This window comes from Mixophyes fleayi, chromosome 4 (assembly GCF_038048845.1).
Source record: "Mixophyes fleayi isolate aMixFle1 chromosome 4, aMixFle1.hap1, whole genome shotgun sequence".
NCBI classification, from domain to species: Eukaryota; Metazoa; Chordata; class Amphibia; order Anura; family Limnodynastidae; genus Mixophyes; species Mixophyes fleayi.
In genome coordinates, this window is record NC_134405.1 from 7,569,503 (window position 1) to 7,594,933 (window position 25,431).

Consider the following 25,431-nt stretch of genomic DNA (forward strand, 5'->3'; position numbering starts at 1 on the left):
GCAGTCTCGAGGAAACACGGGAGAGATGAGATGAGCTGAAGACTGAAGTGCACGGAGGCAGCAGATAGGAATCAGCCAAACAGTCACGATGAAACACAGAAGGGTTGAAGTGGTCTGAGGACTGTAGTGCACGGAGGCAGCGGATAGGAATCAGCTAACAGTCACGATGAAACACGGCAGAGTTGAAGTGGTCTGAAGACTGTAGTGCACGGAGGCAGCGGATAGGAATCAGCTAACAGTCACGATGAAACACAGGTGAGTTGAAGTGGTCTGGAAACCACAGGAGTAGAAGTGGTATGGAAACCACAGGAATCAGCAGCGCTGAATACACGAGGAAACACAGGAACACCTTCAGAGGCTCATGGGGAATGAGACTCCAAGATCAGGCAATGTGGTATTGACCACAGGTGCTTAATATAGGGAGTGTTGCCTGATCTGCCAATTAAGTTAAAGGAACAGGTACTGAAGGGTTTGAAAGGGCTGCGCATGCGCAGACCCTCAGGATGGTGGACGGCCACGGTTCCTAAACATACGTGAAGAAGCACTCACAGTCCGGTGAGTGACAGTACCCCCCCTTTTAAAGGTGGAAACAGAACGCCTGGAACCGGGCTTGTCCGGATTTTTGGAATAAAACTTCTTAAGAAGAGCTGGGGCGTTGAGATCTTCAGCTTTGATCCATGAACGCTCCTCAGGACCAAAGCCCTTCCAATGAACGAGGAAACGGAGAACTCCTCGCGAATTTTTTGCGTCCAATACATGAGTAATCTCAAAATCTTCCTCCTGATGGACTTGAACTGGCTGAGGTGCTGAAGGAGGAGTCGAGAAACGGTTGATGATGAGAGGTTTAAGCAAGGACACATGGAAGGCATTGGAAATACGAAGGTTCTTAGGAAGTAGAAGTTTGAAACAAACTGGATTTATCACTTGAATGATCCTATATGGACCAATAAAACGAGGAGCGAATTTCATAGATGGGACCTTCAAACGAATATTTTTGGTAGATAACCAGACACGATCTCCAATTTTTAGTGGTGGAATAGCCCGCCTCTTCTTATCTGCGAAAGACTTATATTTGGCAGATGTCTTCTTTAAACAGGTTTTGACCTGAGACCAGATATTTTTGAAGGTCTGACAAACAGTCTCTACAGCAGGAACTTGGGTGGGAGGGAGGGCAGGAAATTCCGGAAAAAACGGATGGTGACCGTAAACCACAAAGAATGGAGTTTTGGACGATGACTCATGGTACATGTTGTTATGGGCGAATTCAGCCCAAGGAAGCAATTCTACCCAGTTGTCTTGATTGGCTGATGAGAACATCCTTATAAAGGTCTCGAGATCTTGATTGACCCGTTCAGTTTGTCCGTTTGATTGCGGATGGTAAGAAGATGAGAGTGCTAATCGTATGCCCAAGGTTTTACAAAGGGCCCGCCAGAATCTGGAAACGAATTGTACTCCTCTATCTGACACAATCTCAGACGGACATCCATGGATACGAAAGATTTCTTTAACGAAATGTTCAGCCAGAGTAGACGAGGAAGGCAAACCAGACAAAGGGACAAAATGAGCCATCTTCGAAAATCTGTCTACCACTACCCAAATAGTATTACAATTTTTACTAGATGGTAAATCAGTAACAAAGTCCATACTAATATGGGTCCAGGGCTTGGACGGAATGGGTAGTGGTTGCAGCAACCCCGCTGGAGTTCTGCGGGAGGATTTAAACTGAGAACACAATTCACAAGAAGCAATAAACTCTTTGACGTCTCTCCTCATCGAGGGCCACCAGTAACTTCGAGAGAGAATCTCAAAGGTCTTGCGTTCACCAGCATGTCCAGAAAAACGAGAAGAATGGAACCACAAAAGGATTTTCCTCCTAAGAGTAGGAGGCACGAGGGTCTTCCCAAATGGTAGCACTTTGGTGGAAGAAGCAGCCAGCGCGATACATTTGGGGTCTAGTATAGAATGGTTGGAAACCTCTTCAACGTCAGAGGACGTCACAAAAGCTCGAGATAGAGCGTCAGCTTTCTTGTTCTTGGCAGCTGGTTTGAAGGTTATGATTAATTCGAAACGGGAAAAGAAAAGAGACCATCTTGCTTGACGAGGATTCAAGCATTGGGCAGACTGTAGGTATGACAAGTTCTTATGATCCGTGAAAATCGTCACAGCGTGACGAGCTCCTTCCAATAAGTATCTCCACTCCTCTAATGCAACTTTGATAGCCAGCAACTCTTTGTCCCCTATCGTGTAATTTTTCTCTGCAGGCAGGAGACCCCGAGAGTAAAAGGCACAAGGATGGAATTTTTGTTGCTCCGAGCGTTGGGAGAGAATGGCTCCTAAGCCCACATTAGAGGCATCTACTTCTAGGAAGAAGGGAAGTGTCACATCAGGCTGTCGAAGAATGGGAGCAGAGGAAAAGGACTCTTTAAGAATTTGAAAGGCTTGGAGGGCCTCGGATGATCATTGCTTAGTATTGGCCCCTTTACGAGTCAGGGCCACAATAGGAGATGCAATGGACGAGAAGTCTTGAATGAAGCGTCTATAGTAATTGGCGAAACCTAAAAAACGCTGGATAGCACGAAGAGTAGTTGGCTGGGGCCAATGTAATACAGCATTCACCTTTTCTGGATCCATTTTTAGGCCAACTCCGGAAACAATATACCCCAAAAATGGAATCTGGGGCAACTCGAATGAACATTTTTCTAGTTTGCAGAATAATGAATTTTTCCGGAGTCTGGAAAGGACCTCTGCCACATGTTGGTGATGAGAAGGCAGGTCCTGTGAAAAGATCAATATGTCGTCCAGGTAGACAACGACACATACATATAACAAGTCCCGAAAGATCTCATTAACGAAGCCTTGGAAGACAGCAGGGGCATTGCACAACCCGAAAGGCATTACTAGATTTTCATAATGCCCATCTCTGGTGTTGAACGCTGTCTTCCATTCGTCACCGGGACGGATTCTAATTAAATTATAGGCACCACGAAGATCCAACTTGGTAAAGATCCGAGCTCCCTTGATGCGATCAAATAACCCAGTGATCAACGGAATGGGATACCGATTCTTAATAGTAATGGCATTGAGTCCACGAAAATCTATGCAGGGGCGTAGTGATCCATCCTTCTTTTTTACGAAGAAGAACCCGGCTCCAGCGGGAGAGGTGGAAGGTCGAATAAACCCTCGCTGGAGATTCTCCTGGATGTACTCAGATGTAGCTTGAGTTTCAGGTAACGAAAGTGGATAGACCCGGCCCCTAGGAGGAGTCTTGCCAGGTAGAAGATCGATCGGACAATCCCAGGAACGATGAGGAGGAAGACGTTCAGACTGAGCTTTATCAAAAACATCGGCAAATGAAGCATACTGAGGGGGGAGTCCCGGTGAGGAAGATGAGATGGAAGATTGCTGTACTTTAAGAGGAATGACTTGAGGAAGACAACGATGATGACATTCAGCTCCCCAAGACGTAACTTGAGGAGTGCGCCAGTCAATCTGGGGAGAATGACATTGAAGCCATGGAAGGCCTAAGACAATCGGACTTGTCGTAACAGGAAGAATTAAAAACGAAATCTCTTCATGGTGTAGCACACCAATCTGAAGCGTTACTGGAGACGTACTCTGGGTGATGAGACCATTGATGAGACGTGATCCATCTATAGCAGTCACAGTAATCGGTGTTTTCAAAGTAATCACTGGTAGGGACCATTGATTCACTAGGGATTTAGAAATGAAATTTCCTGCTGCTCCAGAATCAATCAGTGCCTGAGACTCAAAGGATTTGGTAGCAAAGGAAATCGTAACATCAAAAGCGCAGACTTTTAGTTTCGTAGAAGATGGAGAGGACTCCAGGGACCCTAACTTCACCTCTCCAGAACTAGTTAGGGCCTGGCATTTCCCGATTTCTTAGGGCAAGAACTGAGCATATGTGTGGAATCAGCACAATAGATACAAAGTCTATTCTTTACTCTTCGTTTCCTCTCTTCTAAAGATAATTTGGAACGTCCTATCTCCATGGGAATCACAGAAGGTGAAGCTGGACGAAATTGAGGGGTTGAGCGAAGAGGTGTTTTAACTGAAGTTGTTTTCTCAGATTCTCTTTCACGAAACCTCATGTCTACACGATGGCAAAGAGAAATCAAATCTTCTAATGACGTAGGAAGCTCTTGGGTAGTCAGTGCATCTTTAATTTTATCGGAGAGCCCCTGCCAGAAGGCGGCAATTAATGCTTCAGTGTTCCACTGAAGTTCAGAGGCTAATATCCTAAATTGAATGACGTACTGGCCTACTGTATGAGAACCTTGACGTAAACGAAGAATGCTGGAAGCAGCGGAGGTCACACGACCTGGTTCATCGAACACACTTCGGAACGTAGAGATGAATTTGGCACTATCTTGTAATATAGGATCGTTTCTCTCCCACAGAGGGGAGGCCCAAGCCAGAGCTTGTCCAGAAAACAATGAGATAAGATAGGCCACTCTGGAACGATGGGTAGAAAAATTTTGAGGTTGGAGCTCAAAATGAACTGAGCATTGGTTGAGAAAACCCCTACAAGTTTTGGGGTCTCCATCGTACTTTGACGGAGTAGGCAGGTGAAGCGTGGGAGCTGTAGACACCTGGGATGGCACTGGGGAAACGGAGGAAAGCACAGGAGCTTCAACATTAGCTGTAACAGGCTGTCCAGATGGTCCTTGGGAGGCTAACGACTGGTAGCATTGAAGTAACAGCTGTTGGCGAGCATCCTGTTGCTCCACACGGGTGACCAGATGCTGCAGCATCTCTTTGGCGGTAGGTTCCGTATCTGGGTCTGTCATGGCCTGATCTTACTGTCACGGGCACTAGGAGTCTTTACCCAGGGATCACCAGGTGGTAAGCTTACCAGAGCAGTATAGGTGGTAATATGGTACTCTGGTAGCAGGGGGATCACGGAACAGGAGACAGCAGATGATAGAGATGCTCAGGAAAGTCTATGACTAGCAGCACTGGTGATATATATGTAGTAATACACGAGGAACTGTATGGACAAAGGACACGTGAGGGTAGTCAGTGGTCTGCGGTAGCAAGTTGTACCACTGCTATAGTGAGGATGAATGTCCAACAGAAACGAGGAGGTGATGAGAGTCAGCGGTCTGCGGTTAGCAAGTTGTACCGCTGTCTGGGTGAAGGAATGGAATCCAAGTGGAGGTATCCGGGGAGTCAGTGGTCTGCGTTAGCAAGTTGTACCACTGCTATGTGAGAGGATACTGGAACAGGTGACACGGGAAACAGGGATCAGTGGTCTGCCTCTAGCAAGTTGTACCACTGAATATATATGTAAGGAGGAGCACGGGGAGGGACTGCAATACAGAGGATACACGGGCACCTTGAACTTGATCCACAATGACATGCACAATAGTAATGACTGAACAGCACTGCAATAATATAAAGTCACAGAAACTATCCGGGCAACAGATAACACAGTCAATGATGGTAATAGTCTCAGCGGATAGTAAACTCCAGAGGAGAGCAACTCAGTCCAGCAAGATATGCAATACACCAGCACAGTCAATGAGAAGTATGCATACCGTGGTTCAGGAGCAGGCTGTCAGACAGGAGTGCAGAGATACCTGAACGGCTGGAGGCCGGCAGGATGCGAAGACCCAGGAGGATGAAGCGGTAATCAAGTAGGTGCAGCGCACAGGTAGGTAGACCAGCAGGGGAACAAATGCTCAGGAAGCAGTAGTATGTAGAACTGGACTCCTGGAGGACCCTGAAGAATAGCGATGGTCTAGATGAGATGAAAGCAGTGAGGCGCAGATCCGATGCAGACTGGCGAGTAGTGACCAGCGGGAACACGAGAAGCACAGAGAGCGGATCAGCTGTTGTAGAACGAGTAGAACTGAGGAATAGCAGCCAGCAGGACTCTGCAGGTACACGGAGGTAGCGGATAGCAACCAGCAGGTGCAGCAACGATGAAACACGGGAGAGCAGAGCTGAGCTGGAACTGTTGAGCACGGAGAGCAGCGGATAGGAATCAGTTGTAGCAGTCTCGAGGAAACACGGGAGAGATGAGATGAGCTGAAGACTGAAGTGCACGGAGGCAGCAGATAGGAATCAGCCAAACAGTCACGATGAAACACAGAAGGGTTGAAGTGGTCTGAGGACTGTAGTGCACAGAGGCAGCGGATAGGAATCAGCTAACAGTCACGATGAAACACGGCAGAGTTGAAGTGGTCTGAAGACTGTAGTGCACGGAGGCAGCAGATAGGAATCAGCTAACAGTCACGATGAAACACGGCAGAGTTGAAGTGGTCTGAAGACTGTAGTGCACGGAGGCAGCGGATAGGAATCAGCTAACAGTCACGATGAAACACAGGTGAGTTGAAGTGGTCTGGAAACCACAGGAGTAGAAGTGGTATGGAAACCACAGGAATCAGCAGCGCTGAATACACGAGGAAACACAGGAACACCTTCAGAGGCTCATGTGGAATGAGACTCCAAGATCAGGCAACGTGGTATTGACCACAGGTGCTTAATATAGGGAGTGTTGCCTGATCTGCCAATTAAGTTAAAGGAACAGGTACTGAAGGGTTTGAAAGGGCTGCGCATGCGCAGACCCTCAGGATGGTGGACGGCCACGATTCCTAAACATACGGGAAGAAGCACTCACAGTCCGGTGAGTGACAAATTCCTCCCTTAATATTACAGAACCTTTTTTTCATTCTGAATTTAATGCTGTATATCCATTTCAATCAGAAAATGAAAAGAAAGGGCAGTGACAAAATTATTGATTCTTTAGACTTATTATTTGGCAGCAGAGCCTTTGGTCAAAATAACTGTAGTCAACCACTTCCTATAGCCATGGATGAGCTTCTTGCACCTCTCTACTGCAGATTGGTCCACTTATCTTGTGCAAACTGCTCCAGTTCTCGCAGATTTGAAGGGTGCTTTCTCCAAAGTGCTGTTTTTAGATATCTCCACAGGTGTTCTATGGGAATTATATCTGGACTCATTGCATCTAGCCACTTCAACATAGTCCACAGTCTTGAACCAATCCCGGGTACTTTTGAAGTGTGTTATGGGTAATTGTTCTGCTGTAAGACCTATAACCGTAGACTAAGACCCAGCTTTCTGTCACTGGGCTCAACATTGCACTCCAAAATGTCCTGGTAATCTCCAAACTTCATGATGCCATGCACACGATCAATGCACCCTGTGCCCGATGCAGCACAGTAGCCCCAAAACATCTCTGAACCAGCTCCATGTTTGACTAAAGGGAAGGTGTTATTTTCTTTCAAAGCTTAATTTTGCTTTCTGTAAACATAGGGATGAAGTGCTTTACGAAAAAGCTCTAATTGGTCTCATCAGTCTACTGGACATTCTCCTAGAAGGTATCTGACTTCTTCAGGCATATTCTAGCAAACTCTGGTCAGGCTTTCTTATGTCTCTCCCTCTCAGCAGCGGGGGCCCTCCTACCATTTATCCACCTTTCACTGAGTTAGTGACAGGTGGTGCGAGTTGAAGCTGTCATACCTTGTGTTTGATGGTCAGCTTCAACCTGTTTGGCAGCTGAACAAGGTGCTTGCACTACCATTCGAACTATCCTGCACTGCAATTTTTCATCAAGTTTTCTCTTGCAGCCACATTCAAGAAGGTTGGCTACAGGGTCATGGGCCCCATACTTCCTAATAACTTTACATACAGTGGAAACAGGAACATTATTATCTCTGGAGATTGATTTGTAGCCTTGAGTTTGTCCATGTTTGGCTACAATCTTCTGTCTGACCTCCTCAGATTATTTTCCAATTCTTTATTATATTATTATCGACATTGTAATATATACATACTGTACAGGCTGCTGAATACTGCTGATTCTTGGTATGAGTATGAGATAAATGTATCTGTGAATACTTTCAGTGCCTATTTTTTTATTATTCATGCATTCACCTAGAATGCATGCATCTGTGCAATTATATATTGTTTTTAATGCAAGAGAGAGAGAGAGAGAGAGAGGGAGAGAGAGGGAGAGAGAGAGAGAGAAAATTATTGAATCTACAATTTCAAAAATAAGGAGGTGCTTTTATGGTTTATTATCATTAAAAACAGTTTTATTAAAAGTCACAAAGATTCGTCAGAGTCTGTGATGGAATGTGTAAAGGGTACTGGCACACAATCAGTCATTGTATGGATGCCGCTACATGCTAGCTACATGTGGATAGGACTATACGGAAATATTGGTTGCTATATGTTTATATACAACTGATTTCTGGAACATGTTGAATCTTTGTGACTTTTAATAAAACTTTTTAATGATAATACACCATGGAAGCACCCCCTTATTTTTGATTTTGTAGATTCAGTGTTTTACCTATGGAGATCGGGTATTTGAAAGGGAAGACGCGTGGATCACGATCTGCTTGGTCTAACACTAGAAGCGTGATTATCAAAGCGGAACAACTAAGGATCTTTCAAAGGACTTGTACTTTGAATTACTGAACATTCTAAAAGGTGTTCAAGAGTTATGTATACAAAACAACAATTGCGTACTGCGAACATTTTATGTTTTAATACATAAAATCATGCATGCAATGGTTGGTTTATGAAACAATTTGGCCTTAAATTATAAATAATGTCACTGGCTCACAAAACTATGGGACAACTCGGTATTCCCTTCCATACATGTGGCTCATACATAAAGTGACAAACTACTTGTGCCCATCAATATATTTATGCATATATTATAAATGTACAATCATATATGTTTATAATACTGGTTCCTACAAATATAAAACTACACTGCCCAACCAGAGCATATAAATATATACTGTATATGAATATACAGTGAATTCTCTTAATACAGGTTTGAGATGTGAAAACTCTTTGTCTTAACTAATATAATATATAATATCTATGTATATATGATACAATATTAGAATATACAACATAAATATCTCTTCTCTCTCCTGCACATGATCTTGTTCAACTCTTAACAATCTACCCTTCATATCCAACTAACTGACTTTTTCAGACACTGCATATTCCAATTCTCCTTAGTCAATTTGATCGTTTCATTGATTCCCCCTTGGTCAGGAAAAGATGAGTTATTTTACTGTTCGGCCTCAAGGTGAATTGTAAAATCAATTGAATCATGATGAGCCAATAGCAGTTCGTGACAACTTGTTGTTTAGAATGACTTCTGGTTTGGACTTCAATATTTAAGAAGAAAAACAGTTCTAATCTAAAATCAGTTCCTAGGGATTAGAATTGCTTTGCGAATTTAAAGTGATATAGGAACAGCCTTTTTGATTAAGCTATAAAGTTAAACATATTTACTTATCCCTAAAATTAAGTTTTAATTTATAAGTTAAGGGCCGTAATTAAGGCTGTGCCCAGGGCGCAACGCTGAAGGGGGGCGCAATTTAGGAATATTTTAGGTTAATTTGGTTAAAATTGAGGGCTAGGGGGGGGCGGCATTTGTCTTTCTCGCCCCGGGCGCTAGAATTCTAAGTTACGGCTCTGCTTACACCTACAAATAAATCACGTGTGTGAGGGGACATAGAGACTTGTTTTTATAAAGTGTGTTTAGAAGATGCAAATATCTTCAAATTGTACATCATAACTTGAGGCTGGTTCTCCTCCACCTCCAACCATGTGCAAGTCAAGGCGGGGTAGACGTATGCTCTGCGGTCACACCTTTGTAAGTGCATTTTCTCCTACTCTTGAAGCCTTTTAAAATATCTTGCATTATTGCTGCAACATGATATCTTCTTCTTACATGTGTGTGCAATATGAGTCCCGTTCAGCAAGTCGTGCTATGATCTGCCCAGTGTGTGCCAGCTCCTCCCATCAGGAGGTGCAATCTTCTCTATTTCCTGTTTTGATACATTAATCCAAGTCTCTCCTGTAAATACATCTCCATTTGTGTATGACAGTATAAAACATCATTTACAGTATCGGCTTCCTAAATGGACTTACCGCGTTGGAGACTCCAGATTTATAAACACTGGAATTAAGAAAACAAAATGTTGTTATACCAAGGAAACATTAGAGAAAAAGATTGTGTTGACAGGGTTGAGCTGCAGAGAGGACAACGGAAGTGGAAGAGAGATGGATAGTCATTACAGCAGTGAGCATGGTGAGACAAGAAGAGGTGTCTTACTTGGGTTGTCTGATCAGTCGCTCCCAGAAATCAGGCCCATAACGCTCCTCTGGAGGAGGTAATTGTGAGTCAGAAAGAATGGGCTGTGGGAGAAATCGTTTAACTATCTGAGATCGTCTGCAGGGAGAATGAGACAAGGAATGTAGTCATCACTATACCAGTTACACCTAGGCAATTAATATTCATTATTAAATCCTAAGAATTACCGGAATGTGGTATAGTGCATTACAAAACTTTTCTGTTGTTGCCAGAATATCATTTTTTGGCATGCACATATTTCCAAGGAAAGTTTATAGGACTCATGTGCTCTTAGTCTGCCTTGCACCAATTCTGCCCACACAAACCATTTCTGAATCTGTCATTTTGATGCTGTTTTTTTGGCTACATTCACTAACAAGACAAGAGTAAGGTACTGGGCAATATCAATAAAGGTTAAGATCCCCTAGTACCCCCTCTTGTCGGGAAGAATGCTGGTGGTGCTTCCACGTTGGGTCTTAAATGTAGCGATGTGGTTATAATCTGTAAAATATGTACATTTGTTTAAAATGTTAACCATTCTCTGAATTCGCCACCCTATGGTATCCACAAACTTTTAATGACTGGCGCCGATAGCAAACGCAGAACCCTGTCATTGCAAGTACTGGAAGTGCATGGACAGGAAGTGCAGGTCAGCTTGGAGCTCTGAAAGACACTCATAGTTTAAACTGAGAGCTTCTGTAGCCCATTTTATAGCGAGACATTCTTTCTCCACAGTGGCATATTTTTGTTCCCTTGGTAGTAACTTACCATTTAAATAAAGGACAGGGTTTTCTACTCCATCCTTCTGCTACGACAAGACTGCACCTAAGCCTACACCGGAGGCTTCAGCTTGAAGGTAAAAACTCCAGGCAAAGTCTGGTGCTTATAGAACTGGAGAGGAACAGAGGGGTAAGCGAATATCATCATCATCCTTATCATCAACATTTATATAGTGCCAGCAGATATCGTAGCGCTTTACAATTGGATATCTGACCAAGCGACTTCTGCAGAGTCCTACCAAGCTTAACTATTTGGACAACTTTTTTTAACCTGTCCGTTAGTGGAGGAGCTCTAGTGGCAAAATGGCTTATGAAATCGCCTGTAGTAAACCTAGGAAGGTTCTTAGCTGCACTTTCTTGTCTCTCTTCTTGGCCAATTTTTGACTGCCTCCACTTTGTCCAGTTGGGGTTTTATTTGCCCTCACCCAACAACGTACCCTATATACTTGGCTTCTCTAATGGCGATGGAACATTTTTCTGGATTAGCTGTTAGTCCTGCAGACCTGAATGAAGCCAAAACCGCCTCAACTTTGGCCAGGTGTGATTTCCAGTCAGAGGTAAAAATTACTATATCATCTAAATAAGCCACTTCATAAGCTGTATGGGGACGTAGCAACTTGTTCATAGCCCCTTGGAAGGTGGCAGGCGCCTCATGCATCACAAAGGGTAGGATTTTATATTGGAAGAGACCATTAGGGATGGAAATGCAGTTTTTGGCTTGGACGTGGAAGTCATGGGAACTTGCCAATAACCATTTGTTAGATCAAGAGTAGTCAGATTGTTACTACCAGGAATGGAAGAGAAGACATACCTGTTTGGGCGTATCATTTCATCAGTCTGTTGTTTCTGCTTAATAGACAAAGCTGGCTCTATGGACACTTTAGACTTTTCAATGACAGCACTCACTATCCGAGGAGAGGTGTCCTCATCATACCAAGGTTTAAGGAGATTGATATGGTATATGTGCTCTTCACTTCTCTTTCCCAACTGGCGGACCCTGTAATTTACAGGCCTGACAGACTTTTTTAAAAAAAATTGGAAAGCTCAGCCAATAGTGCTCTGAACGGTTTGTTTTTATCATAGCGCCATTCATGATAGCCCTGGGCCTGGCCTGGCCCCAAAACCCCAATGACAGCCAATATCTCAGACTTTGGACACGAATAATCAGAGGCCCAGTCCTCATCCAGATCCATATAAGCTGGCTGAGCTTCACCAGTCACATTTGGTGCCAGCCTCTCAGCTCACACGTTGGGAGGTTATTTTGACCTTTTTACAGCTCTCTCACAGGACAACAAATATGCTTCTACTTCATCAGTTGGCGACATTTTCTGCAGAGCCAGACCAGGGGGTACATTTCTGTCAAGCCTCACCTGGACTATCCCTTCCCTTAAAAGCAGCGACCACATTCACAAAGACAAAGGCTCTTAAAACTTACTCCGTGTTAGCGTCTACACAGGTTGGGTAGCAGAAACTTGCTTCCTGAGGCATCTGCACTTCTGACACCATTTGTGGAAAGAGCAGACTTCTGGTGAAACACACGCGAACAGCTTCTTGCCTTTTTAGTTTATTTTAATGTGAGGATCCAATTTGAGTTGGCAAACTATTGGATGAATTGCTTTGTGCTAATATTGGTGGAGTTTCCTATATCCAATATAACAGAAGTAGATTCTTACATCTATAGTGTTGCCTATAGTTGATTTATATTGTCCGGACATACATTGAGTCATAATTTTGTTAAACATCTTATTTCTCTAATAGATATATTATGAAATTTATTAGTGGGTTACAGCTGTTTGTAATTTATTCTATGGAGTAATTCACCATTGTCATTTATTGGTTTTAGAGTTGTATGTATACAATAAATATTGAAACTATATATAATTAATTAGCGATCTGTTCCTTTTATCATTTTTTTATTCATTGAGTATTATTTTATAGGACACCACCCACAGTACCTTATTTGCTCTGTGTGTATATTGTATTTAATTAATGTCAGGGTGGTAAAGTACTTGACAACATAAATATTTCATACAGTTTCTTGTGACCCTAAACTCTAGCTAATCAAAGACCAGCTCTCTAGGCACCAGCCAGCTTTTCCAGCATTGGTCACCCTGAACAAAGAACAAACAGGTTTTTATACCTGACACTCCTCCCACAGCCCTGCTTGATGGGCAGATGACACTCCCACCTTCTCTTTAAAAAGGAGCCCTCTCAGCTGCCTCTGTTTGATTAAACTTACACAGACACACCCTGTAGATGTGCAAAGAGGCACTTTCAAAGAATGTAAGTTAAACCAGACTTTAAACTATTATTTGGCACACATATGTCTTCAACATGTTTATCTTTAAATTAGGTGCATTGCTGCACAAACATGTTACTCTGCTTGCATGCTTTCTCTGCATGTTACCAGCTAAATTTCTCCCTTTGTTACAAAATATTATTTACTATAAACATTTTTGCTGTGATGTTCTGTACACACGTTAACAGTATCAGTAAAGTTTAAGGCTGCTGGATACGTTGATCTAGTATTGGAGTGGCTCCTGGTTAATTCTAAGGGCACTCTTTGCTGCGTGGCACAGGTAAATACTCAGTAGAGACCCAGTATAGAGACAACTGAGTTCTGAATATCTGGACTGGCTGATTCTGCACTGGCTCTGATTAATCTCTGTCTTTTACCGATGCTACAAATACTATGTGTTGTACATGAAATCAATAACAATTTACATTCTTCAGGTGTTGATCACAAATCACCTGGCTGTATTGACAAATGTCTTGGCAACATTTTATTATTCTGCATCTGTTTCCCAGCCTCTGCATGAAGGGTCCCTTTTAGATTTATTTCTATCCCCGAATATCATAATGCTCTTTTCTCTAATTTTTTTATCTATAAAATATGTGAGCAAATTACTACAGAAAGGATTATATACTTGCAAGTGCAACTGTACAAATGGAGATGTGATGTTTTATGGTTAGTAGAACTCTCAGAATGTGGTATTTTATTGGCTACCTTGAAATGATTTTTGTTTCCTCAAAATGTTTAAATAAATCAAACGATTTGAGAATTTACAGCTGGATCTATTAGATGCATCACAAAATAAGAGTCAGCTGGAGCTTTATTAATACATTTCCACACATTTCTGCTTTGTGGGTAATTACTATTTATATATCTATGTGCAATCACGGGTAACGTTGATCAACCCGATTTCTATGAATTCTGGAGCAGAAAGTCCAGTATATATCTTACTCCCCAGACAAAAGAACTTTTATTTAGAAGTTGTTGAGAGTATCAATAGAAGAAAGTCACTTGTAGAGACTTTTCTACTACTACTGCCAATGATTAGATTGTACTCACGGTTCCCAAAGTGTGCGCTGCGGCTCCCAGGGGTGCCGCGGCGGTGTCACAGGGGTGCCGTGGCCGGGAAGAGGAAAAACAAACAAACAAAGAAACTTACCAATCCGGCAGCGCCTGGGAACCAGCATCTTCCCTCCTCGCTTCTCACTGAATGTTGGGTGTGACGTCATCACTCCAGACAATCAGTGACAAGCGGCAGAAGAGAGGATGCTAGGTCCAAGGCACCGCCAAATTGGTAAGAAAACAGAAGAAAAGACAGAAGAAATAGAAGAAAGAAGGTCAAGTATGGTAAGTAAAGAAACGGAGGGAATGGTGATAGGAAACAGTAATGGAGGGGCAAAAGAATGAAGGAGGGGGCAGAGTGAGGATGCAGAGGGGGCAGAGTGTGGATGCAGAGGGGGCAGGGTGAGGATGCAGAGGCGGCCGAGTGAGGATGCAGAAGCGTCCGAGCGAGGATGCAGAGGGGGCAGAGCGAGGATGCAGAAGGGGTAAAGCTCAGAATGAGAAGAGACAAAGCTTGGATGCAGAGGGAGGAGAGCAAGGATGCAGAGGGAGGGAGCAGAGCGAGGAGGCAGAGAGGGCAGAGTGAGGATGCAGAGGCGGCAGAGCAAGGATGCAGAGGGAGGGGGCAGAGCGAGGATGCAGAGGGAGGGGGCAGAGCGAGGATGCAGAGCGGGCAGAGTGAGGATGCAGAGCGGGCAGAGTGAGGAAGCAGAGAGAGGAGCCAGAGCGAGGGGGGCGGCAGAGTGTGAGTTAGCTATAAATTATTCTTTGACAGAAATACAATTGAAAAAAATATATAAAAATATTCTTTTCCCTTGGATTTATGTATATTATTTTTTCATACAACTAAATAAGTATTTCTGTCCTGACCTAAATACTTATTACGTTTTTTTGACTACTTATAAAATGGGACTGCTCGGTAATTATTTTGGAGGGGTGCCTTGAAAAAATTATGGAGACTCTAAGGGTGCTACGAACTGCAAACGTTTGGGAATCGCTGAATTGTACAATTTAATAATGTTAGAATTGAGAGGGAAGAAGCCTCTGCACATGCCTCAAGTACAAGTTATTCATATCCTGCCAATCGACAATTCTCTAAAATGACTTATATCCCTGATCCCAATGACCATAATTCTTTAGGGGACTTGCACATTATTCTATCACACAATCCTCGCTCTCTACATCTCAGAAAGGTAAATATAAGCTGACCATGATTCAGCTCCATGTTACAGATCTTATGGTGTTCTTACCAGGGTCCAGCACGCTCCCTCCAGTCTAACCCATTGGAGCCACGGGCAGGTCCTTCCTGGGTACCAACCCCCCCACTATTTATTACTCCGTCCTCTCTCACTGGCTCTGCCTCTCATTACCCTATAATATATAAAGCAGCTGATGCTGCCATATGGTGCCAGACCTTCAAGTCAGTGCTTCTGTTCCCAGTGTATTCCTCTTATCATCTATCTAGTGTATCCCTGGCATCATCACCTATACCGTTTATTACTGGTAACATCACCAGTCAGGTGTATTCTTGGTATCATCACCTTTCTAGTATTATCCAGGTATCCTCATCTAACATCTACTGTACAGCCTTTGAATAAGCTTTCTGTATCCACTGCATTCCTGAAAGTATCTCCACTTATCCTATATCTACTCTTTGGTAATACTTACCTGCCGGTCATGTTTGATACCTGCACGACGGGCCACACCCTGCGTGGTGTTAGCAGCAAAGATCATACCTCCTTGTGGTTGTCCCTGGCAAAAACCTTACACTTTACTAATGCTACATTAGACTCCACTGTAGGTGTAAAGATTGCTATCTACCAAACTTTTATTTTTCGAGGGGCCTAAAACTTGATCCGCATTAGACCAGGGTATGAATCGACCATTTTCCAGACTTTTATAGGCATTACCTCTGGTCCTGAATGGAGGCATTTTCAGAGAGGAGCACTTTATCCAGTAACAGTTCTTATAGGTCATTGGATATTGAAGATCATCAGATCAGGCAGGAGAGTGTTAGCTAGACAAGCAAGGTGGACATTCCCTATATATACCTGTGCTACCTGTCTTCCCTCATGGCCTGATCACAAATCAATGTGCCTGTGCTGCCTGTCCTGTCTTGGATCTTTTTAATGTCATCTCTTGAAACATTCTATCTCCACATCCAGCTGATACATGACACTGCCTAAAGCTATGTTAGCCAAGATATTAATTTTCTCTTTGCAAAATTATTTTTATTTAGTCAACATTGGAAGGCATTTGGATCATGGCTTGATTCATGGTATCTCAAGAAGTAAACTTACATGTCTGCTAGTTTGTTAATTATCTGTTCTTCTCTGACTGTAAAAGAACTTAAATACCTTATTGATTATTCTTCCATCACTTCTCTCACCAATCATGGAAGTTATCTACCTATTTAAATCCAAATTTTGCATATAGCTGAACAACTGTTCCAGAATATGGATAGTTGCTATTCTGATTGACTTTTGTTTTTGACCAGCCTTTGACTCAAATTAACCCAGGCTCATCTGTGACCCTAACCTCAGATTTATCTTTGTAGAATTTGTTTTACTTGCTTAGCACTTTGCCCTGCCCTTGTATTTGTTATTTTCCTTTGTCCCTTAGAAGTACATAAGAGATATTATATTAGACTTACAGCACTGTTGAGGCACCTTTCAAACAGTCAATTATACTTATTGGGACAGATTTGCTTTCGGGTAGTACAATTAGAATTGTTAATAACAACATTACAATTAGGTTTTATTGTATCATCAGTACTGCATGACATGTGTAATATAATTATGTGCCCTCATTGTCATATTGTTTTTTCACAACAATTTCTTACATACATCCAATTGAGAAGCACACATATCCCTCCTGCTCTTTAGACTGACATAACCCTAAACCAGTGGTTCCCAAACGGTGCGCCTAGGCTCCCTGGGGTGCCTTGGAGAACTCACAGGGGTGCCTCGGCCAGGACCAGTGGTAAGCAAGGCGGGGGGACTACTTGGTAATTATTTTGGTTTAGGGGTGCCTTGAAAAAATTTTGGAGACCCTAAGGGTGCTTTGAACTTAAAAACGTTTGGAATCCACTGCCCTAAACAATCCCAATTTTGTGTTGAAAAAGAGCATTATGCTAACCAATTTACGCCGTGGACTCATGGAAATGGGGACATAAATCTACACATTGGTGGAGTAGCTGGATGGATCTGGGACATAGCCAATTGTTGTCCCACGTTTTCACCATTGTCTACATTAAATCAATATATATTTGAACTTACTTTGCAAATGGTATTATATTTTCACTGACAAATTCGTCATCCATCTTCACACCTCAAAATTTCAAAATATATCTACAGAAAAAACAAACAAACATTGACACTCTATAACAATGTGACTTACTTCTATTGATCGACTTCATACTAACAGTCCCTTTATCTGTTCTTTTTACTCCACGGTAAGCCTTGCTGTACCTGCACCAATGGCTTATCATTATTGCTACACTTTAAGAGGTTACTCACAATCAATAACATTTTACACAAGCATTTACTTCACTCACCCAGAATTTTTTAGAAATATTATTTTTTTAAAAATATACAATTTAGACGATCTAATAGTCAGTCCTCTTTTGTCCTATGCAAGTGCCCCGTCTTCCAGCTCAGCAGTCCTGACAACAGTGTATGGGCAGCACGGTGGCTAAGTGGTTAGCACTTCTGCCTCACAGCACTGGGGTCGTGAGTTCGATTCCTGACCATATCCTTATCTGTGTGAAGTTTGTATGTTCTCCGTGTTTGCGTGGGTTTCCTACGGATGCTCCGGTTTCTTCCCACATTCCAAAAACATAATATTAGGTTAATTGGCTGCTATCAAATTGACCCTAGTCTCTCTGTCTGTCAATCTATGTGTGCATGTTAGGGAATTTAGACTGTAAGCTCCAAAGGGGCAGGGAGTGATGTGAGTGAGTTCTCTGTATAGCACTGCGGAATTAGTAGCTGCTGTTGCTGATGATGTTGTAGTCCTATGCCTACTCTATTGCAAACAGGTGAGAGATCATAGAAGAGTACTAGATTGCAATCCACTGATAAAGGACAAAGTGTTTGGATTGATATCATCGGAACACATGATGTGACGCTCGATAAAATTATACCAAAGTATACCTGGAAAAAGTACACCATTTCCTAAGCTTATCAGTGCTAAATATTAGAAAGTAATAACATAATTGCAAATAGGAATAAATCACTTTATAGCACACAGTTGAATGAAAATAAATTAATTACATAAGTGTTGTAGAGAATATATACATAAAGGGCCTGATTCATTAAGGAACACAACTTGCGCTTAAAAAAAAATTGCATGTACGTCTGCCCGTATTCTAGTACAAGTGGATCTAAAGGAACGTTTCCATTTGAATACAGTTATAAGTACACTCTGGCTCTACGTTACTTGCGGTATGCAGACAGAACAGACTGCAGGATATGCACAATACATATGTACAATATAAAGTCACATCAGAATGCATGATAAAAAAATGAATACATAAATACGTGTTAATACTATAATCATTAATAAAAACACATTTATAATTTTATTTTATTTTTTCATTTAACATGAAATAAAAAGGTTGTTCTTAATGCTTGCTACACATAAAAGGCATTATTACAGTTTGTCTTAATTACAGACAGATGTTGTGCCATACATACACATCTGTCATCACTATCAGTCAGCACTTACATCGGCCCTGTAGCTAGAGCAAATTATATGGTTAAATATATGTAGACACCCTTACTGTACATTGCCTATGTTAGTCCTCCCCTTCCCCTCCCAGTTCCGCCCTTCAAAGCAGTCGGGAAGTGTCATTTGCGTGCAAACATGAATTGCATTCGGTTGCGTTAACCGGTGTAAGTCACATTTTCGTAGATGCGCAGAGAAATTTTACACAATAAACAGCATGTAAATGAACTTACGTTCCTTAATGAATCAGGTCTGTAGGATCTGATTCAACGTTGCGTGAATTTACGGAATTTTGAACTGTACAAGCGTACCAAAATGCAGCCATATTATAGGTGAGAGTATTTTATACTTCCGGCCACTTGCACTTTAAGAGCCTTTTCGGGGTAGTACATGTGTCAGTACTGCGGTTGTGGAGATGTAAGTTCTTAAAGGACCACACTCCATAAAGTTGAATCTAATTTTAACTTATCGATTGCTTGATAAGTATGTGTCTTTACTTGTGTGTTTAAAGACAACAATATAAGGATCCAAAGATTCTTTCAAGTACTCAAATCATATTTAAAACATCATCAGACTAATACTGAAGGCAAGAAAATCAATTTTTTCAGGCAGATGGTGAATAGACTTCAAGATAGTTGTAATTGGACAATAGTAAAGATGGTCACCTTCTGTATGAATTAATGAAAGCACATAGCAACGTGTGTGTTCTTTTTGTCACAAATGCACTCACCATCCCGGTGACCTGGATGTTACTGCAAGGGGTTAAACAGGATTTCAACATTCTATCATCAAAATTCACCTATGACACAGGTTACTGATATAGCTGAATCACACCCCAAAGCAGTTCTCTCACATCCATACACAACTTAATTGTTGACACCAACTATCGTATTACTCATTAGTATCAAGAACAATTTCCAATATGGCGGATACCAATTTTTAACCAGAATTTGTGCTAGCAGAACGGAGGTGTGGACTCTTGTGAGCTCCCCAATTTTCACCAGGAAACGCTGCAAGGTGGTATCGGCTTCACTGTCAGTTCACAGTTCACGGCCCTCTGGACTGCTTTCTGGCGTAACGGAGAGAAGTAATCGTAAAGAACAATGGCCAAAATGGAAGGTCAACAATCTGGGGTCTGGTACACAGGCAGACAAGCAAAATGCCAAATCAAGATCCAAAAGCATAGTCAAAGAGCAAGCCGAGGTCAATCAGGAGTTCAGGAGCAATTTAAAAAGGCTTCGCAGATCACAGGACCTGTGGTACGGAAATGGTCCAGCGGCTTCTAACACATAGAATGAAAATGGATAAACAGCCAAGCAATACTTATCTTCTTAAAAAGCTTATGGATTCATTAGAGTAACAAGGACAAACAAAGTAAATTTTAGATTGAATATAAAAAGCAACAAGACTTTGGATATATATATATCCAACAAACTATTAATGACATACAAAATAAATGTAATAACAGTTACAAAATAAAAGGAATAAAAATTACAGAAAATAGAACACTTACATAGTAAAAGAAGTGGACAAATTCTCAATTTAACTGATTTGCCAACACACGGACACCCAAGGATAGTTTTACAAGGGTTTTCAAGGTCCACCACTTTCTGGCTAATCCCTCCCTGCGTGATGTCACTGTGAGGAAGTCTTTAATTGAAAGCACTACTCCCCACGCCACCTTACTAATTGATAAGATGACCGCCAAATACCAATATTCCCATCCTTACCCAAAAAAAACTTAATTTATATAATTATCTTAAATTTATGACAGGAGGGCAATTGGATTATCAGATGGAAAACTAAAAGACTGGGTGACTCTGGACTGGTCTGTGACATGCATGTGCTAAGCTGTGCCCATTAATGCATTTAACTTAGTTCCCCAAAAACAATTTTTCTGAGGAAAATCATTTACTGACAGTCATATCTTTACACTTTTTGATTTTGGGCCTTCACCATGATACTACTGATGCAGAGTTGTTGTGTCCTGCTTCCTAAACTTTCTTATCACTCTGCTGCTCCTCCACACCAGAATTCTGTCTTTACAACCAACTTCTCCCATAAAACTTGTCAGCTTCTCTACATGCTGTGTAGCACCCTCTAAAGCAGGGGTGTCCAACCTTTTAGCTTCCCTGGGCCACATTGGAAGACGACGAGTTGGTTTGGGCCGCACATAAGATACACTAACAAAAACGATAGCTGATCATCCAAAAAACCATAGAAAACATAGTTAACATATATATATGAGGAAAAAATTATTATTATATATATATATATATATATATATATATCACTTTTTTTTCAAATCCCCCTATACTTACCTTTCACTCGCCCTGTTCAAAAAATCCTCTCTAGTTATTATACTATAATCACTTTTTGTATTGTTTCGATGCAATATCAATAAAGTGCATTTAAGCCAGGCATTGTATATCAGAGTGCCCTGACCAGGCCTGCGGCACCTGACATATACACCACTGTGACCCCAAATTGTGACCTGTTTTGCTAATTACACCACTATGTTGGTTAAGATAACAACTTATAATGGGCCAAAGAGAATAATATATAATGCCCCATTAGTAATACAAGTAGAAGTATGTAGCAGGGAGATAAGGTCCATGAAGCTCCAGGACCAGGTGACTTTTATTCACTGGTCAGCGTCCCTTGAAATAATAAAAAAATCCCCCTTAACCTACCTTTTAATCGGCTTGTTCTCCTGTCCTCTTCTCTTCTTTTCTCCAATTCTGTGCTGCTGATTGTTCTTCTCGCGCGGGTAACTCCTCTGTGCTGTGCTCCGCAATGGATGTTGGGCGTGATGACATCACGCCCGACATTCACTGCGAGCACCGCACGGAGGAGACAAGGGAGGGAGCCGGAGTACCAGCTGACGTGACCGTGTGACCACAAGGTAAGTATTTTCTTCTTTTTTTTTTGCAGGATTTTTTTTTTCCATTAACAGTGCTGCCCCCTTGCCACAACCAAAACGCCTTCTGGGCCACATCTACAGGTGTGCTGGGCCGCATGCGGCCCGCGGGTTGGACAACCCTGCTCTAAAGTAACTGTTTCTTCATTATAGAAAATTAAAAGTCACCATGTACTGCAATACCTGAGCATCTGTGGGAGGTGTGATATTTTTATTAAACCTTATGATGTTATGGACTAACTCTGGCATTTATATATAATTAAATCAGTTTGTAGTCAACAGAAATGCAATATTCTCTAACGCAACTTAAATGTATCACTGTAATTAATGAGAAAGGTTAATATCCTGTTTCCTGCATCCTTTGGCTCCCATCTTTGTGAATTACCCAGTAGGAATGCAGCTTGGATGAATTGGACAACTATGTTCTATCTGTGGCGTACCACACCCTCTTCTTTCCCACTGCTCTGCTTCCTACTGCTGCTCCACCTCAGTGTTCGGCCTTTCCTAGCCCCTTCTCTCCCTGCTGTCCTAAGTTATCCCTCATAGTCTTTGTGTGTACAGTACAAATAGTTTCTCAATATGAATATCAGTAAATGGTGGTCATTTACAAAGCTAGAATTGTTCTCCCGTTAACTTTTGAAACAAGTGTACCCCACAACTGTTATATTTTAAGCTCCTTGCGTTCTCTTTCATGTCATTGTATGCTATTTGCTTCCTCTCAATGTAGAGCGCTGTGTAATATATTGGTGCTATATCAAAATTAAGATAATAATAAAGTGGAAAATCTCCATTCCACAGTTTAAAAACAGCATGACTCTTGTGTAAGTAGACCAAGATTTCTGCCAAGGCACATGGGTTTACAGAGTAGAAAGGACACAGTTGTGGAGGAGCAACTGTTTCCACAGGCAAAGGGGAGGAGTTGGGTGGATGTGAAGACACAAAGTACGATTTAGGCGCAGCATTGAACCTTGTTTTGTTTCTTCTTGTTTTTGCATTTTTAAGCATTTTTCCAATGGCAACTCTGCATTGTTGTGCCACTCACAACTCATCCTGGTATTTCAGTGGGGATCAGGGACATCCTGCGATATCATTATGCTGCCACTGTAGTTCTTATTGACAGGGACTAGAGTGCTGGCGGGTCCTCCCCATTCATAGTGGTCCAATAGAGGGGCCATGAGAAAAACTTCTGATGAGGCCTCCTGGAGTACCAAATGAATCCAGGAGACACATTACCTGCTGGGAGTACCAGGGAACAGGAAATGCGGTAAAATGAATCCCAAGAAAAATCTGAAAAAACCCCAGGGTGACAGATTAGGTACATTTAATTGTGAGAATCAAATCAAGTCAACATTGACGTTGCAAATAGCAGTCCCGTTTGTCTCAGAATACATCACATTAGCCCTGACTTTGTGGCCGAGTATTCTATTAAGAAGAAACATTGTCCTAATATTAAATATGGGAATTAGAGTTCAATCCTAGGATGACATACATCAATTACACCAGTAATTTTGAACAGATTTGGAACAGGTTAAGTGTTAATAGAAACGGTGGGAGCTGCCATCCGCCGAGCAGAAAATGCCTAGTTGACTGTCATTTGTTCAGGTGCTTCACATTATGGCTCTTTAGGTCTCTCCCTCTCATTGGTTTCCCGGCCTTTATAATCATTTTCCTATCCATTACCTGTGTTGGTGATAGTTCAGTCTTTGCTAGTATGCTGTGTATACCTACTGCTAATAGACTTACTTTTGTTACCCTGACCGATTACACAGGTCTGCAACCAAAAAGCTGTTTTCATAATTTTATCTAATTCTTATGTTTTTTGGTGCGCTGAATTCGAAAAAAATGACCACCGTTTTTTCCTGGGAAATCAGGTTTTTTCACAATTGAAATGTGCCTTGGTCAAACAGGTAGCTGGAAATCGCTAAATTTCAAATTCATCGCACTGAACATGGAAAAACAAATTTATTTTCACTGCCAGTGCTCCCAAAAACATGAAAATACATGTTTATTGGTCCTGATTGTGATCACTGCATTGTTGAGTGTGCTTGTTCTTTCGTGCATTAACTTGTTCTCTGATTCCTCCACAATCTTGTATTTCATTTCAGTCGTTATCCTGCTATTGTCTGTGTGGTTCAAAATTAGTGCAATGCCTCCAAGAAAGTGTGTAAATTCGCCTGACAGTTTCTGTTTCATATGTGGAGAGCTTGGAGTTGGTACTCAAGAAAGTGGGTTATCAAAACCAAAACTGGTTGGTATGTGGGGATTTAAAAGTATTGTGTATGCTGCTGGGACAACAGGCTGGGTACACCAAATACCCTTGTTTTCTATGTTTATGGGACAGTAGAGACCGACAAAATCACTGGAAGCAAAAAAATTGGCCACCAAGAAGTCTAGTTGTTGGTGAAAAGAATGTTCTCAGACATACATTGGTACCCCCTGAGGTTTTATTACCACCACTCCATATAAAATTAGGATTAATGAAGCAATTTGTTAAGGCACTTCCCAAAGATAGCGAATGCTTCAAGTACTTGGGATCCAAGTTTCCAGGTTTAACGGAGGCAAAACTGAAAGAGGGGGTTTTTGTTGGCCCGGATATTAGAAAACTCATATATGACAAAGACTTCATCAGTTAAATGACTCCAACTCAAAAAGAAGGGTGGATTGCCTTTACTGTGGTCATAAAAAACTTTTTGGGAAACCAAAAGGACCCAAATTACAAGGAAATGGTGGAAACAATGTTGAAAGCGTTCAACAAGCTTGGTTGTTCCATGAGCTTAAAAGTCCTTTCTCAACTCACACCTTGACTATTTTCCTGAAAATTTGGGAGCAGTGAGTGAAGAGCAGTGAGAACGTTTCCATCAAGATATAAAAGAAATGGAAAGAAGGTATCAAGGGAAATGGAGTGTTACGATGATGGCTGACTACTGCTGGATGTTGTACAGGGATCTTCCGGAAGCTTACCTTAATAAAAGACGATTTCACAAGCAATCTACTTGAGTGTGGTGTTAATTTTGTTGTCACCTGTGCAAATGAGTTAATATTTTTCATGTAAATAAAATATTTGCGTTGAGATTTTTTTAAACGATGACCACCCGTTTGTTCGAAAACCTGACGTCCCAGGACAAAACGGCTGTCATTTTTGGAATCAGCGCACCAAAAAACGTCAGAATCAGTCAACGAAACCAAAACAGCTGTCCAAAATTTTTTTTTTTGCAGACCTGTGTTATTGGACTTTGCTTTCTCCTGTCTCTTGACCAATGCTTGTTTTCTGGATTTGCTATTGACCTCTTCCTGATTATCGGATTTTGCTCTGAACTCAACCATCCCTGACTTCAGCCTGATACTGCTATTGAACGTTGTGAGACCTGACCTCAGCTTGCTTGCAGATACCACTATTGACCTTTGTATGCCCCAAATTTCGGACTTTGTACTGGACTGAATCTTGCTGTTCCTCCGCTGTACACTTTTATCTGTTCACTTTTTATCATCTATTAGCTCC

General features: G+C 41.8%; 1 protein-coding gene across 1 annotated transcript in view; it reads right to left on the reverse strand.

Moving 5' to 3' along the window:
- INCA1 (inhibitor of CDK, cyclin A1 interacting protein 1) overlaps positions 1-25,431 on the reverse strand; it is a 66,809-nt gene that overhangs the window by 24,913 nt on the left and 16,465 nt on the right. The window contains exons 2-4 of the mRNA XM_075206276.1: positions 17,563-17,634; positions 10,133-10,249; positions 9,949-9,976 (exon numbers count right to left, since the gene is read on the reverse strand). Coding sequence (XP_075062377.1) covers positions 9,949-9,976; positions 10,133-10,249; positions 17,563-17,606 — 189 coding nt within the window. The 5' untranslated portion in view covers positions 17,607-17,634. The remainder of the gene's footprint in view (positions 1-9,948; positions 9,977-10,132; positions 10,250-17,562; positions 17,635-25,431) is intronic.